The sequence below is a fragment of the Gasterosteus aculeatus genome, chromosome 7 (assembly GCF_964276395.1).
Source record: "Gasterosteus aculeatus chromosome 7, fGasAcu3.hap1.1, whole genome shotgun sequence".
NCBI classification, from domain to species: domain Eukaryota; kingdom Metazoa; phylum Chordata; class Actinopteri; order Perciformes; family Gasterosteidae; genus Gasterosteus; species Gasterosteus aculeatus.
Window position 1 is genome coordinate 25,615,952 of NC_135694.1, and position 13,653 is coordinate 25,629,604.

Consider the following 13,653-nt stretch of genomic DNA (forward strand, 5'->3'; position numbering starts at 1 on the left):
AAGTTGTACTGGTAGAGCACGACTGTCTTCCTCTTTCCTCCATCACGTCTCTGATTCATAATTTCAATTGGATTTGTTTTTTGCGTTAAGTGACAATGTGAAAATCAGCAGGGAAATATTGTTCTGTAAAGGTTGAAAAAAAGACCAGGCTGCAGAGATTCTGTGTGCGATGGATGCGTTCAGTCTTTCAACAAGGTAAAAAGAGCTTTACGTCAGTCGATTATAAAACGACAGTGATTTCCGCCGAAGCAATTTATTTTATGAAAAAAAGAGGGCAAAGACCTGATATGAGCTTGTAATATCTACAGTGTCAGAACTTTGAAACGGGTAGAAAGGTCCATTACGGACACGGAGGAAGGTGCACGCCCGTCTAAGGCGACAGATGAACACCCACCTGCCGGAGGTTGCGCGTCACTCGGAGATCATGCCAGACGTTGTCGTTGAACTTCCCTTTGGCGGGTTCCACCAGGGCCTCAAAGGCGCCGGAGCCCAGGTTGATGACCAGCCACAGAGCGCCGTTCCTCAGAGATAGGTTGACGTAGTCAGCTGACCTCCCCGTGTGAAGCAGCAGGCCGTTCCTCTGCAGGGTCCGGAAGGACATCGTGATCTCGTCCAAACTGCTCTGAATGGGAGTCTGGGAAAGGTTGTAGCTGAAGAACTCATTGCCTTTGAAGGTGGCTACAGACTCCTCCTGCCCTGAGAGGGGAGGAGAAACATCTTAGATAATTGACTCTGTCACCAGACTTGGGTTTTACTTACCGACTTCGGTATATTCACTCCTTCAGTGACACGCTGGATAGCTAAGGCTTTGGCGAGCGAAACATGAAGAGTAGGAAATGCAAAAAGTATTATAAATATAAAATCTGCCTATATATTGTGATATATATACTCTCATCGTTAGGTCAAAATCCTGCCCGGTGCTTGCACGTTAATAACAGATGGGCCAGAGATGAATGATTCTCATTGTTAACAAATCCAATGAAATTACCAAAACCAACAATATGCTGATCCGACTGTGGAGCCAAAGCCCCGTCTGGCCAATTTCTCTATGCTGCAGACGTCTATGAAAACACAAGTGAGCTATATATAAATCTGTCAGGTCTGGGTAAACATCTAATTCACAGTCGCAGTTCAAAGAATTTCTTGGGAGATATTTTTTATCGCATAAATATAATTTCTTGGAATTCCACATATTAGCAACGTAACTTTTCACAAGCTGCATTAATGACGCTTTGAATGTGCCTCTAGTGTCAAACATCTTTACATATAAGACACAAAACCATTCTTGATGCTAGAGCTGATTCAACAGAGATGCTTTAATGATTGCACCTTGCACAAGACGAAGCTTTTTGATTTGTTTAAGGTTTTCGGCAGTAACCGCCAACACAAGATGAACGACGAACAAAATGACGAGATTTCTGAAGCGATGAAAAACTACACATTGAAGATAGATGAACAGAAAGATAGATGCATATTTCCGTTTGTCAAAAAACAGGAAAACCTGTACAATATCAATTAGGATGAGGGATTTCGGGAAATGAAAACTATTCCGTAGAAAGCTTTAAATCTTGGGACTGTGAGGTCATGCAAAAACACGAGCGCAGCAAACTGAACTGAAAACTGAACTCGACCCCAAAGCGGCAAGAGGTCACACAGCTATGCGTCAAATGTTGTTTTGTGAGCTTGCAAAGACCTCCTTTGGGATATACATTGGCCGTATTGTGTGCTGAATGACGAGACAAACGGCACCAATTCCCAATTCACGCGTTTGTCGAACTCATGGACGGGCTGTTTTGACCCCGTGCAGATGCCCCTTCTTTTGCTTCTTTATGAGATGCAGCCTCAAAGCTCCTAAACAAGCAGTTTCAAGCGTGAGAGATAAGCTGTCCCCTAAGCCTATGTTTGTTTGCACAGTAAATGTCGGCTTCTGAACTCTGGGGCCAATTTAAGCCAACAGACTCAGTGGTCCCATTGGTCTCTGTTGTTTGAGTGTACTCGCTCAACTACTGCGCAGGCAGCAACTTGCTGAGCCGTTGTTGCTGAGCTTAAATGTGGAGTTCGGCGTTCGACCGATGGCGAGGTCAAATGTAAACCACCGATCGGAGGTGCAGAGTCAGAGCAGTGAGCAATAAAGGCAACTTATATATATAGTTGAGATAAATGATTATGGGTCACCAGATGTATCATGGCCTAATTTAGCAAAGGGCTTACTGTGCATTCATCCATTGCCGTAATGTGCTGGCCACCACATCCGGCGTTGTAGTTAATGACACCTCATGCGGGGCCATTTAATATAATATTCGAGAAAGCTTTTCACATGCAGTCGGCATGAGGAGGATTTGCATCATATCCTATGGAATGGTCTTTTTTTAATTCCAAGGTTTCTACAATGGGGACGTCGACGTGGAGGTGTGTGGGTGGTTGGAGAGGCAGCGAGCAATATTGCTGCTTTCCTGAGGGGTGTCAGCAGAAACAATGTTTACCAGCTTGTGAAAAAGGTAATACTGGCTTGTGTTTGCTCTGACACAAGGATAACTCAGAGGATATGCCATCAGAGACACGGGCCGCAGTCGCTACACCAACTAAGAGAGGCTGCTGGAGCACTTTCTGCACTTTTTTTTGCAGCTGGCTGGGGGCAGAACCATCGACCTTCTACCTCGACGACTGTAAGACAACTGCGCTTAACTATGTCTGCATGCAAATACGTGCGCATGTTGGCAGAAAAAACAAGGCTCAGCGCAGCGAAGAAATGCTGCTTTTCCAATTCTCACAAATTGCTGCTTTACACTAACCCTGCGTCTCTCTCTCAGTCTTACTATACATGAGCCCTCCTCCTACCTGGTTCACCCCGTTGCTCTAAATGCAGGATACTAACGCGAGGTGGAGGGATTCCTCGGGGCGCAGATGTGGCAAACCCGCTTAAATACACAGCTACAACATATGGAGATAGCAGCAGCATCCTGGGTGCCACTTGAACGTTGGACAAGTTCACTTTAAAAATAGATAATAGCAGCTGGTGTTGCACCCCCCCCCCCCCCCTCTCCCCTCCGTGCCCATGTCCAAACAGGATTATCTGCAGAGGTACTGCTCAGAGCTACACATTAGCTGCTAACTCTCACCGCCTGATGAACATCAAACACTGGAGAAGGGAGAAGTGCTTGCCACCAGGAGGAAAGAATGATCTGGTACTACTTCCCATTAGCCCACCTGTTCCAGTCCCCGCTGCAATTACCCCGTGCTGCACTGGCTGCACCACACCAAAGTGTGCAGCGCTCATTAGCATCCAGCTTTACATCTGATTCATTTCAAAGTGGTCCAAAAGCCCGGGGCGCAGATGGCAGTTGTTGACTTGCTTCGGGGGGGCGGAGGAGTCAGTTGTCGTCTGGTTTTGCCCAAACGTAAGTCAGTTAGCGCGGGGATGTGGATGGCAGGGCATCAGTTTATCATTCGTCTGGAGGCATGGAAGTGCATAAGCACCCTCGGGTGGTCAGTAAGCTGCACCTGTGCCTCAATATTTACAGAACGTCTTTGTGTAAACACTAGTAAAGCATTATGCGGCTGAAGCCTATGCAAATATCAGCCCCTCTTGAATCCTCTGGAAGTCTTTTGAAATATTTGAATTAATTTAAAAAAATGCAAGGCGACAACTGCGGCGTGAATTTGATTTGAAATTATTTGTGACAAAATGAATCCAGATCAAATCAAACTATTCCCTTGGGTATCCCCCTCAGGCTTTATCTGGGACGTTGTCAGAGTTAATAAAAAATATTTGTCGCAACGATAAATGGCTGAATAAAACTTTGATGCCTCATGTAAATGTCATGAGGCCAGATGCACTTTACACGTTACTAATTGTCGCTGTGCCATGGCTCAGTTTACCTCGGAGGCCCATTTCTATAAATCTTCATTCAATAATCAATTATCAACTGCCTCTTATTGATGCATGAAATGGGGCAATTAAGTCTACGCCTAATTTCCTGACAGATCCCATTTTGGCCTTTAGGACACAGTTGCTTTCTACATGTTTGATATTTCCAGCGTTATTTTAAAGCAGCAGACGGCGTTAATCATTGTGCAAACAGCAGCAGCAGCATACACATACATCCAATTGCATTGTTCTGTCAGCATGCACGGCAATTAAAGTAGAAGCTTACATTAAAATTATCTTTTTGCCTTGTAAAGACTGATTACTACATCTGTACATTAACACATTTATCCCAAAGCGAGTAGCCAAAGAATCCAAGCCTTAATCTATAATGTCACAGTCCCGTATGGCCTCAAGCGACACCATTTATAGAGACTGTGAAAAACTTGTGTAATCATACTGTGAAGTATTTGCTTAAGCCTTTTCATCTACTATAAATGACCTCCATATTAGTGTTATCGGTTCTACACCAGAACATGTGTATGAGAACACCCAGGGTACCGCCACACTCTTCTCATCTTCTCCAATTTGGGTCCCATGAGAGTGGAAACAATGTAATCCACAGATGACATAAAAAACTATTTCAGCTAACATCTGCAGGGTATTCATAATGATCTCTTATAATAATTACACATATTTCAAAGCACGTAGTCGGTTGAAAATAAAAAATGAATCTCTTAATAACAGAACACGGTTCATTTGAACATGTAAAAAGGAGCTGTGGCAGTAACAAAATATGCTTTATCATTTCTAGAAAAAAGACTCGTAAGGTGTTTATTTTGTCAAAATTTGAATGAGAAAATATCTATTTTCTAGATAATAGTCTGTTGCATTTTGCTGATGAGCAAAGCGCATTCATACCAACAGAGTAGGTCATCAAAGTCACTGCGTTTGGAAGCAATACTTATTGCCATGGCGACAGGATGGAGATTTTTTGTTGCAGAAAACACAAAGCATAAATACTGGATATTAAATACTGAGCGATCTATACTGTACTACAGTATATACATACATATATATATATATATATATATATATATATATATAATAATTACCCTTTTATCGTATGTCAAAGTATTTTACTTAATTGCATTACATTAATGTTTACATACTGTATATATGCAACATACACAATATGCCTCCCACTGATCCTTTTGTATAAACCATCTGTGATTGCATTAGAAAAATAAGTACTTTCATGATACTATTTGATTTGCTTTTGTACTACAAAAAATAAGGAACGTATAACAGAAAGAGACGTCGGCATTGTATGCAAACCATGGTTTACGTTGATTATTGATACTGATTATGTTAAAATAATTATATAACTATATGTATAACTTACTCACGTTGTATTATTATGTCACATGTTGCTTTGAAAGAATGCAAATATATATATTTTTAAATAAACAGCGACATCGTCAATGCACCTGTATTTTACAAAAACGAAGTACGTTTTATCTGCAATTGGACTGCTAATACCTTATTCTTTATGTTTGACACCTGTTTATTTCCTTTCAAAACACCATTAAACCAAACCGAAGAGAGGCTATTAGCATAGATGCATTACCTTGGCGAAAAACTGCAGAGGTCAAAGGTGATGTTCCGGTAGCTCAGTCAGTGGTCAGGACAAGGGTTTGACGGACAAAGATTGAGTGAGTAGTGAGTATAACATGACAGGAAGCAAAAACGAATAGGCAAGTATATGAAAAAAGAGGAGAGGAAATATTAGTGCAGCACAGTTAACTAAAATGATTTCAGGGCAGGGGAAATGCTGTGATCAGGTGGCTGGGAAGGAGAAGCAAACCAATAGACCCCATACCTTGGCGGTTTAACATCAGGTGCGCCAGACCTTGAGGGAAAGAACAGAAAAAAGGATACGAAAACAGGAAGTTCATAAAGAGGTTCGGGAGAACAAAAGCATTGTCACAATGTTGGACTGCAGTTTGTGACAGACATCCTGGGGTAGGTACGGATGTCAAAGTTCAAACTAAAACGTAAAGGGAAAATCAAACTAAAAACAGACAGACATCTCAAGGGAGGAGAGGGAAGGCAAGGAGAGAAAAAAACATCTTGATAGGTGCAACCCTTACAGGTAGTTGCTCGCTCAGATGCTTTTTTCTAAATGGAACACACACTGTATGTTTAATTGATGGCGACAACGTTCGAGACGTACCAGATATCCATAAATCCTACTTTATGTAATATTGTAAAACTAAAGTTGACAAGTGAAACTAGTTCTGGGGCTCCATAGGCTCAGCCGCTCGTCTCTACACACTGATATTTGCATGTAAGTGGTCCGCAAATCCACTTCAGCCTGTTTAACATTCAAAATGGCAGCGTTTTGTAAAAGGGCAGAAGTGACACCGTTCCTTATCCGATAAATCTTCAGTGGCCAATGCGCTGTTTCACAGAGGATTTACCATCTAATGGAGCTCAATAGGCTTAGCTCATCCTATGATGTAACAACCATCAAGCTACCGGTCGGACAATAACGATCTGTCCCACCTAACCTTTTTAATTCTGGGGGAAAAAAAACATTATAGCTGTGAATCGAGTGTTTCACCTCGCTGACTATAAACTAGCAAAATAGCAGCCAGCCAAGACAAAAGTGCCCCCATCCCTCTCTCCATATTCTGCCAATTGGATACGGCTGTGGTTGCTGTGCAGAACGTTGGGGGCCTCCCTGCATTGACCAACACATGCAGCACTCTGGGATGCACTAGACAGCATACTTCAGCACTGCAATGAATATAACTGGAACCCAGAAAAAAGCAATAAAAAAAAACTTCCATATATCCATGAACGCAAAATGAAAATGCACTGCAGCACATCAATCACGCAATATTGCTGAGCGGTTTCAGGTGACGGTGTGTGTGAGTCCAGCTGGTCGGCCTGAGCACAATGCGGCAATCAAAGCCAAATTTGATTCACTTCTGTGTCTGCCCTCCCTAAGTCTCTCCCTCCCATGTCCCACCCTAAGAAAACACAGGCGAATACCTTAAAACGCCAGCCAGAAATGACATGGCATCCCTCGCATGCTGCTCCTGCCAAGAAGGAGACGGGGATGACACAATGCAACACTTCTGCTGAGCACAGGAGCCCCACTGTGTCAGCCAACACACACACACACACACACACACACACTTCTCATCAGCGCATCAGCATATAGACTCGTACTCGGCCACAGTTAAAGTCCCTGTTTAGTCCCTAGATGAAATCTCACTTAAGGGGTTAGGGCGGCACAAAGCTCCATCACATGTTCCACGTGTGACACCAGCTCCGTGCTGCAGCACTCGCCGTGCAGCAGACACGATCACCCTTGGGTGCCTTGCCTGCCAACGCGTATAGGCTTTTGAGACGGTGTCTCCTTGCAAAACCAGCCCCTCTCTCTCCTTCGACGAGATGCAACCACATGCGCGGCAGACAAAGAGCTGCCGTGTGCCCCCCCCTCTACGTATGGACGAGGCATAAGGAGTGTTACGTCACCCTCTCGCCAGACGTACTTTAATCTGACTGGGCGAGAGCTTATCCCGCGGGAGATTGTGTCTTCCGCACATCACTCAACAGAGCTGTGATGTTGCAGCAAGCGAACAGCGGGGGGGGGGGGGGGGGGGGGGGTCTAAAAGGGGAGCTTGTTTATAATTAACAGCAACAAAGGCACACCCAGCAGCTGGGACAGCAAGGGGAAAAACCTCATTTATATGTCTGCGTCTTTTGTCCATTTAGAGAGAATTTAGGTTCAAAATTATCCAACAAATGAGAAGAGGCAGTCCCAAAGCCATCGCTCGCTGCATCAAGTGGGGAGTGCCAAGTGTGACGCTGCACTATTTTTCGGCAGAGCTGAAGAAAGGGGCTTTGAGCCAAAGCTGCGATGGAGTCCACACCTTTGGGATCTTTGTTGAGCGCTGAGATGAGCAAAAGTGACCTGCGTCCCCGACTGATGGAGACTCCTGCCGGTGACCGAAAAGGCCAGGCAGCACTTAACAATGTGCCTCGGCCAACAAAGTCTTCCTCGAGTGTGCATTTGTCATCTGAGGATTTGAGGGAAAAGTGGAGTAGGAGGGGTGCCGTTGCTGCCATTGAATATGCTCATCCCAGCTGGCCGGGCCTCACATCCAAATCTCAGTGTGTGGAAATCCAGAGATGACGGGCTGGACCTTTAGAGTCCCATTAGAAGAGAAAGCCTGCATGAGAATAAAGCGTCGTTCCTACTAATAATCTAAGATAGCGGTTCATTTTATTAAAAAGGTTAGCACTTTGCTTTAAGGATCTTGATTTTTGAGTTTATACATGTTTAAATTAATAAAAAACAATCGACTGTCTAGGGATGTTAAGAATTAGTCAAAGTTAGTAAGGGGAGATTCTGTCAGATTCTTAAAAGAAATTGCCCATTTCATCAATTTATCTTTACCTCACCGTATAAAATTATTCAAATGTTATCATTTAAGAGTGATTTGCTAATTTATATAGATCTGAGGGTATACAATTGATTCAGTGGTGTGACTAAATACACCTTGATTTCACTTTGCTTGTGACAGTATGAACTTTTGGGAACACCAGACAAAACTGCTCTCTAAGTAACTTTAATTAAACAAAAAAAAAATGGTTGACGGACCTCTTAAATTATTAATGCAACATTAATTAGCGAGCATCTAAGAAGAAAGAGCCACTGCGCGAGGATTAAGATTTGCTAAATTTGTTTTTCCTCGCAAAGTACAGTATTATGGAGCCTGTAATGAGGGATTAGACCAAGGTCGCTGTTTCTAAAAGATGCCATCCCACCAGGACCAGCCGCGTCCTTTCTTTAAAACAGGCCTGTGCCGACCGTGTCGTTCACCTGCAGTTATTGGTGTGTCCTCCCTGCACAGGACCATCTACTGGAATCACCTCCAAAAAAAGTGTTCGTCGTCACATGAGGGTTATGTAAGATGTTCCTCCACGTTGGAGATATTTTGCTCTCTTCTGGGTCTGAGGTGGCCGTCCTTATCTCCCTTTCACAGACCTTTTTTTTCTTCTCTTCTCCCCACATCGGAGGATGCTTTGTGCATTGAAGCATGTCCCGCCGCGGCCTTCGCCTGCACGGATCGGCGGCAGCGCACGTGCTTCGCACCGCCGTTGAACTCAGAAGACTCACCTGCTGTTCCCAAGGTTTACTGCCTTAAGGCTGTTCCTCAGACAAATAATGGTAATTCCTGTCCCACATATAGCGGTATATGGGTTACCATCTCAGGGCAATAGATACTTCTATTTCCATCGATGCTAGGACATCAAAGGCGTGCTGCCGAATAGCACGAGGAGTTGTGTGAAGGATAGAAGAAAGGCATCTGGTGAGCGGGATTTTACTGTTCGGCATGGGGATTGTGTCCGTGTCCAGCGTTACTCCAATAAACCGGAACTTCAGCTTTTCTCTTACTAACAATGATTAATAGTGTAATTAATGGTGTAGGGATGAAATATATTAATCATTACTGAAGCCTACAGCCATGTACCAAAGCCACAGAGTCCTCCTTCCGTGCTGTTCAAAATACAGAATGTAAACCAAAAACACGCATTATCTCTAAGAGAATACTTCATATCATTTTAAGTACCCAAGTGTTATTGAACTGTTACCATGAGAGCCACTGTTCAGATGAAAGCATTTCGCAATCATCCTTCTACGTTCATTTTGTACACAAATGTAACGGTGGCATTATAAGTGACCAAAGTGGCAGAGGCAGGATTTCGGAGAGCAGGTGTGCATGAGGTCGGTGGATTTTGAGTCAGTAACAGTGATTTATAACGTGCAGCGGATCGGTGCACATTTCGCTGGTCTCCCGAGCCTGTTGGCTGCCCTTTCACCAGAACCAGCAGTCTTTACTGGGGAGATGGATGTCTCGCTCCGGTGCCGACTAAACAAATCTCCTTCCCCGCTTTCAATCTTCATTTCAAGTTCACTACGTGCACCTCATTAGAAACCAATCCTGTGGAATTGTGGTCAGTTAAAATGCTGCCAATAATGAGATAAATGTCTCATTTTCTGCCAAAGGAGATTTGTTTCTCTTAAGGAAACAATTCTAAATGCATCTATCAAAAAAGAAAATAATAATAATGCAATGTAATGTATAACAAAAAGTATCCAGCCGTGTTGCGCGTTTAACCACATATTTACCAGCGCATAGTGGCAGATAACGGCAGCAAAAGTAAACATTTCACAGCATCCCAGTTTAGATGGAGAAAACGTGAACTTCAGAGAGAGGAAAAACACACTAGTCATAAATAATAAAACAAAGCATGTCTGTACAGTCGCTTTTTTTTGTGAGAATACGAATGCTCTCAGTATTGTACAACTCCCACAAGGCCCGGCAGACCACTCTAGTTACCTCCGGCATACAGATTTGATATACAATGAGCGTTCAGCACATAAAGCGCTATTTCCATAGTGACCTTGTGAAGAGTGATAGTATATCGCCTCGCAGCTTAATTTGTTGGATGTCAGAACTGCAGTCCAAACCGACAATAACAAGCTGATAATAACCAAACACACTCTCACACACTGATGCTGTTGTTATAGCCTTTGCAAGAGCATCAGAGCAAAAACAAATCACGCTCATCACTATGCTCATTCCATCAAGCATTGTCTTACCTTCAACTTCTTTCTGGACAGCTGCAGAAAAGAAAGAAGAGAGGGAAACGTTAATGTGTAGCTGAACAATGGTTGGTGCATGTTGACTGGCACGAGAAAGCAGCAGAGCTTTTAAGCCAAACGTGTATTATTTTAGAGAACACATGACATCTGTTGTCAAACATCCTAAATGCCTTGTCCTCATGTTTCTTTGTCTATACATTAGGCATTTTCAAAACTCACTTAGATGACAATTTATCTCCCTCATGATCAGCAGACACAAAGCTAAAGAAAATGACACCTATTTGATCGTTAAATGTCTGGGTTGAGAACGGGCAAACATCTGTCACATTAGGAAGCCGTTACCCTCTTTGACTTGTGGAGATAATTGCTGGAGAGAGCTGGACTCTCACACTAAAGCAGCCTTTCAGTACTACCGGCATCGTTTAAAGTGGGCTTTATTGATCATCTTTTAGAGCCTAAAGAGGTTTAGACCACATACATTACTCAGAATGGAATAATAATAAGCTAATTTATTTTTTTAACCATTTGTCAGCCACTTAATGCAAACATTTTCAGTAGCATTCAGGTACATTAGCATTACGTAATGCAATTACGTACAATGTGCACCAGTGTGACCAGAATAAAGATAATTAGCTGCTGGATTATATTCATTCAAAGGAACTAGTCCCCAGAGCATGAAGCAAAAAAACACAAAAATAATGTTATTTTCCTCACCTTCATTGCAGTACCTTCCCGTGTAGCCGGTATTGATACAGTCGCAGACGACCTCTCCTTTGCTGACGGAGCACAGGCCTTTTTTGCCGCATGGAGAGTGCGTGATACATATGTACTCCAAATCACTGTGAACCGCTTGGCCGTCCAATAGCAACGGCAGGGCCTCCCCCAGCTTCAGATTGGCGATCAGGCCCCGGAACGGCGGCTCGTACTTAACAGTGCTGGACGTCAGGGCGGAGAGACGCACGTCGGGTGAGATCCCCCCTACGTAGAGGTCGCTGGCCACGACCATCTCGTTCCTCTTGGACTTCACTTCGGCCACTTTCTCCTCGTTGTCCACCACCAGCCTCGTCTCCCTGTGATCGCGGGACAGAAGGACTCTGTGCCAACGCAGGTCGTCGATCCGCGTCTCTGTGTGCAGGGAGGCCGGCTCGGCGCAGTGGATGGTGAAGCGCATGTGGAGCCTCCCGTCGGCGATTAGAAGCTCCAGGAAGTCGCAGTTCCCTCCGTCGTCCAGATAGAGCACCAGGGCTTTGCTGGTGTTGGTTTTCAGAATGAAGCTGAGCTCACCCGTTGCTTTGGCGTCCCACTGGCCGTAGCGTGTCCACTGCCCGGGGACGCCCTCATATTCCAGAGCCACGGCTGAGAGCAGCAACCCAGCTAACAACAGCAACCATGCAGCCTCGCCTGTGCACCTGCCCATGATGGCTACTATCTACAACCACTGGCTCCCTCGTGGCCTCTAATCATATGAATCCAAGGAAGCGGCAAGGAGGAAATACTATCTAGCGTCTACGCCGCTTTCGTTATCAGCACTAAAATTAGCAGGAATAAGACTGCAATTCCCACACGTAGAAAATGAGTTTCTTCAGCCTCGACTGTCTATCTTGGATCTTTTTGCCATCCCTCCATGGACGACACGTGGCAGAGCGAACAAACGGGGCACATTGCAGAACAATTTGCATCTACTTTGGGTCTCCTAGAGAGAGCGAGCGAACAACATAAGTGCTCCACGGTGCCGTGCGCTTCCTCGCCTTCGCCATCCAGTGTCTTGGCCTCCATCCAGCGCTGCTCCTGTCGGTTGTCCGTGGGTCGGCTAGGCACGCAGATCGGGTACCGCCTCCAGTCTTCTCAGCTTCCTAACATCCTAAAACATAAAAGAGGCACTGGTAGTGAATAGCTGGAGAGATTACCAACGACGGATTGCACAAATAATATTCTGCAGTGATGAGGAATGACGTGGAGTATGAATTACAAAATCAAACAAATGATTAAAATGTCAGAGGGGGAAGAGTGATGGTGGATAGAGAGGTTTAATTGTCAGGAGGATTTCAGCATTCGGCAATGCTTCACATTTTTATGAGCCATTGTTTTCTTTTTTTTTTCCAGCAACGCTTTAGCAAAGTAGTACCTCAGTTGTTGGGTCTCACTTTACGTCTTAGCGTCGAGGCGGAAGGGAAAACAGAGTGTCCCACTGGTATGCCGAGACCCAAGCTACTTTCATAAGCAAAACATCTCGTACTCCAGATGTTTTGGTACAATCCGTGGCCTCAACCAGTGGTTTTGAGCCCCTTAAGCCTTCAGTGCTCCCTGGGATCAAGCTAAGACATTACAGCTAAACAACACGTGCAAGCCAGAGGCTGGGAGTGATGAAGAGGAAGAAGTCTGTGTTAGAAACAAACAAACAAACCAACAAACAGAAAATGTAATCGCTTGTGATCACAAAAGAGGCGCCTACCAGGCCTAAGGACAGACAAAGTGTTCCATCACTCTGAAATGGGAATCTGCTCTATTTATTATCATCCTTCACAAAGGTTAAATAGTACAACTGGTAACTATTCATCGTGTTGATTTATGTCAGGGGAAAACGCGCACATTTTAAGTGAGAACATTTGTATTCAAAGGACGATGGTGGCGTTTATTTATCTTTTCATTATTAACAATTTCCCCACAGAGGGGAAAGCGAATAATGAGTGCTGCCTGTGTAGCAACAGCCTGTTATAGCTTGTGCCTCTGTGCCAATGAACTCCAGTGCCGTCCAAAACCTATTAAAAACACGTATACCGTTGTGTGATCCAATTAAGTGATCAAAACTAAATCAGCGGCTATCATCTATTACTACCATTTTTCACAAAGTTGTGGAACAACTTCGGAAGCCTATATTCCTGCGTGGTGCCATGCGTCACATATCTGAACACACTCACCATGTGTTTGACTTAGAAGACCAAAGTCACCCCGTCTTCACGAACAGGGAAAGGAATATAGATACAGTAGCAGTTTACATTCAAGTTATTGATGCACACAGATGCAATCAATCAGTTCACAATAAAACCAAAACCTGCTCCAAATAATATGTCACGCTAAAGCTCTGGGGTTTGCAAGGAAC

The 13,653-nt window shown here is 44.2% G+C and overlaps 1 protein-coding gene across 12 annotated transcripts in view; it reads right to left on the reverse strand.

The window, feature by feature from the left end:
• Positions 1 to 13,653, reverse strand: part of LOC120821566 (neurexin-2) — a 90,521-nt gene that overhangs the window by 62,348 nt on the left and 14,520 nt on the right. For 9 of the 12 annotated variants that reach the window (XM_040180260.2, XM_078106716.1, XM_040180266.2 and 6 more), the window contains exons 2-6: positions 11,268 to 12,414; positions 10,551 to 10,571; positions 5,748 to 5,777; positions 5,496 to 5,507; positions 395 to 696 (exon numbers count right to left, since the gene is read on the reverse strand). In XM_040180260.2, coding sequence (XP_040036194.2) covers positions 395 to 696; positions 5,496 to 5,507; positions 5,748 to 5,777; positions 10,551 to 10,571; positions 11,268 to 11,970 — 1,068 coding nt within the window. In that variant the 5' untranslated portion in view covers positions 11,971 to 12,414. The remainder of the gene's footprint in view (positions 1 to 394; positions 697 to 5,495; positions 5,508 to 5,747; positions 5,778 to 10,550; positions 10,572 to 11,267; positions 12,415 to 13,653) is intronic. The other 3 variants (XM_078106711.1, XM_078106712.1, XM_040180263.2) reach the window with 1 other exon arrangement.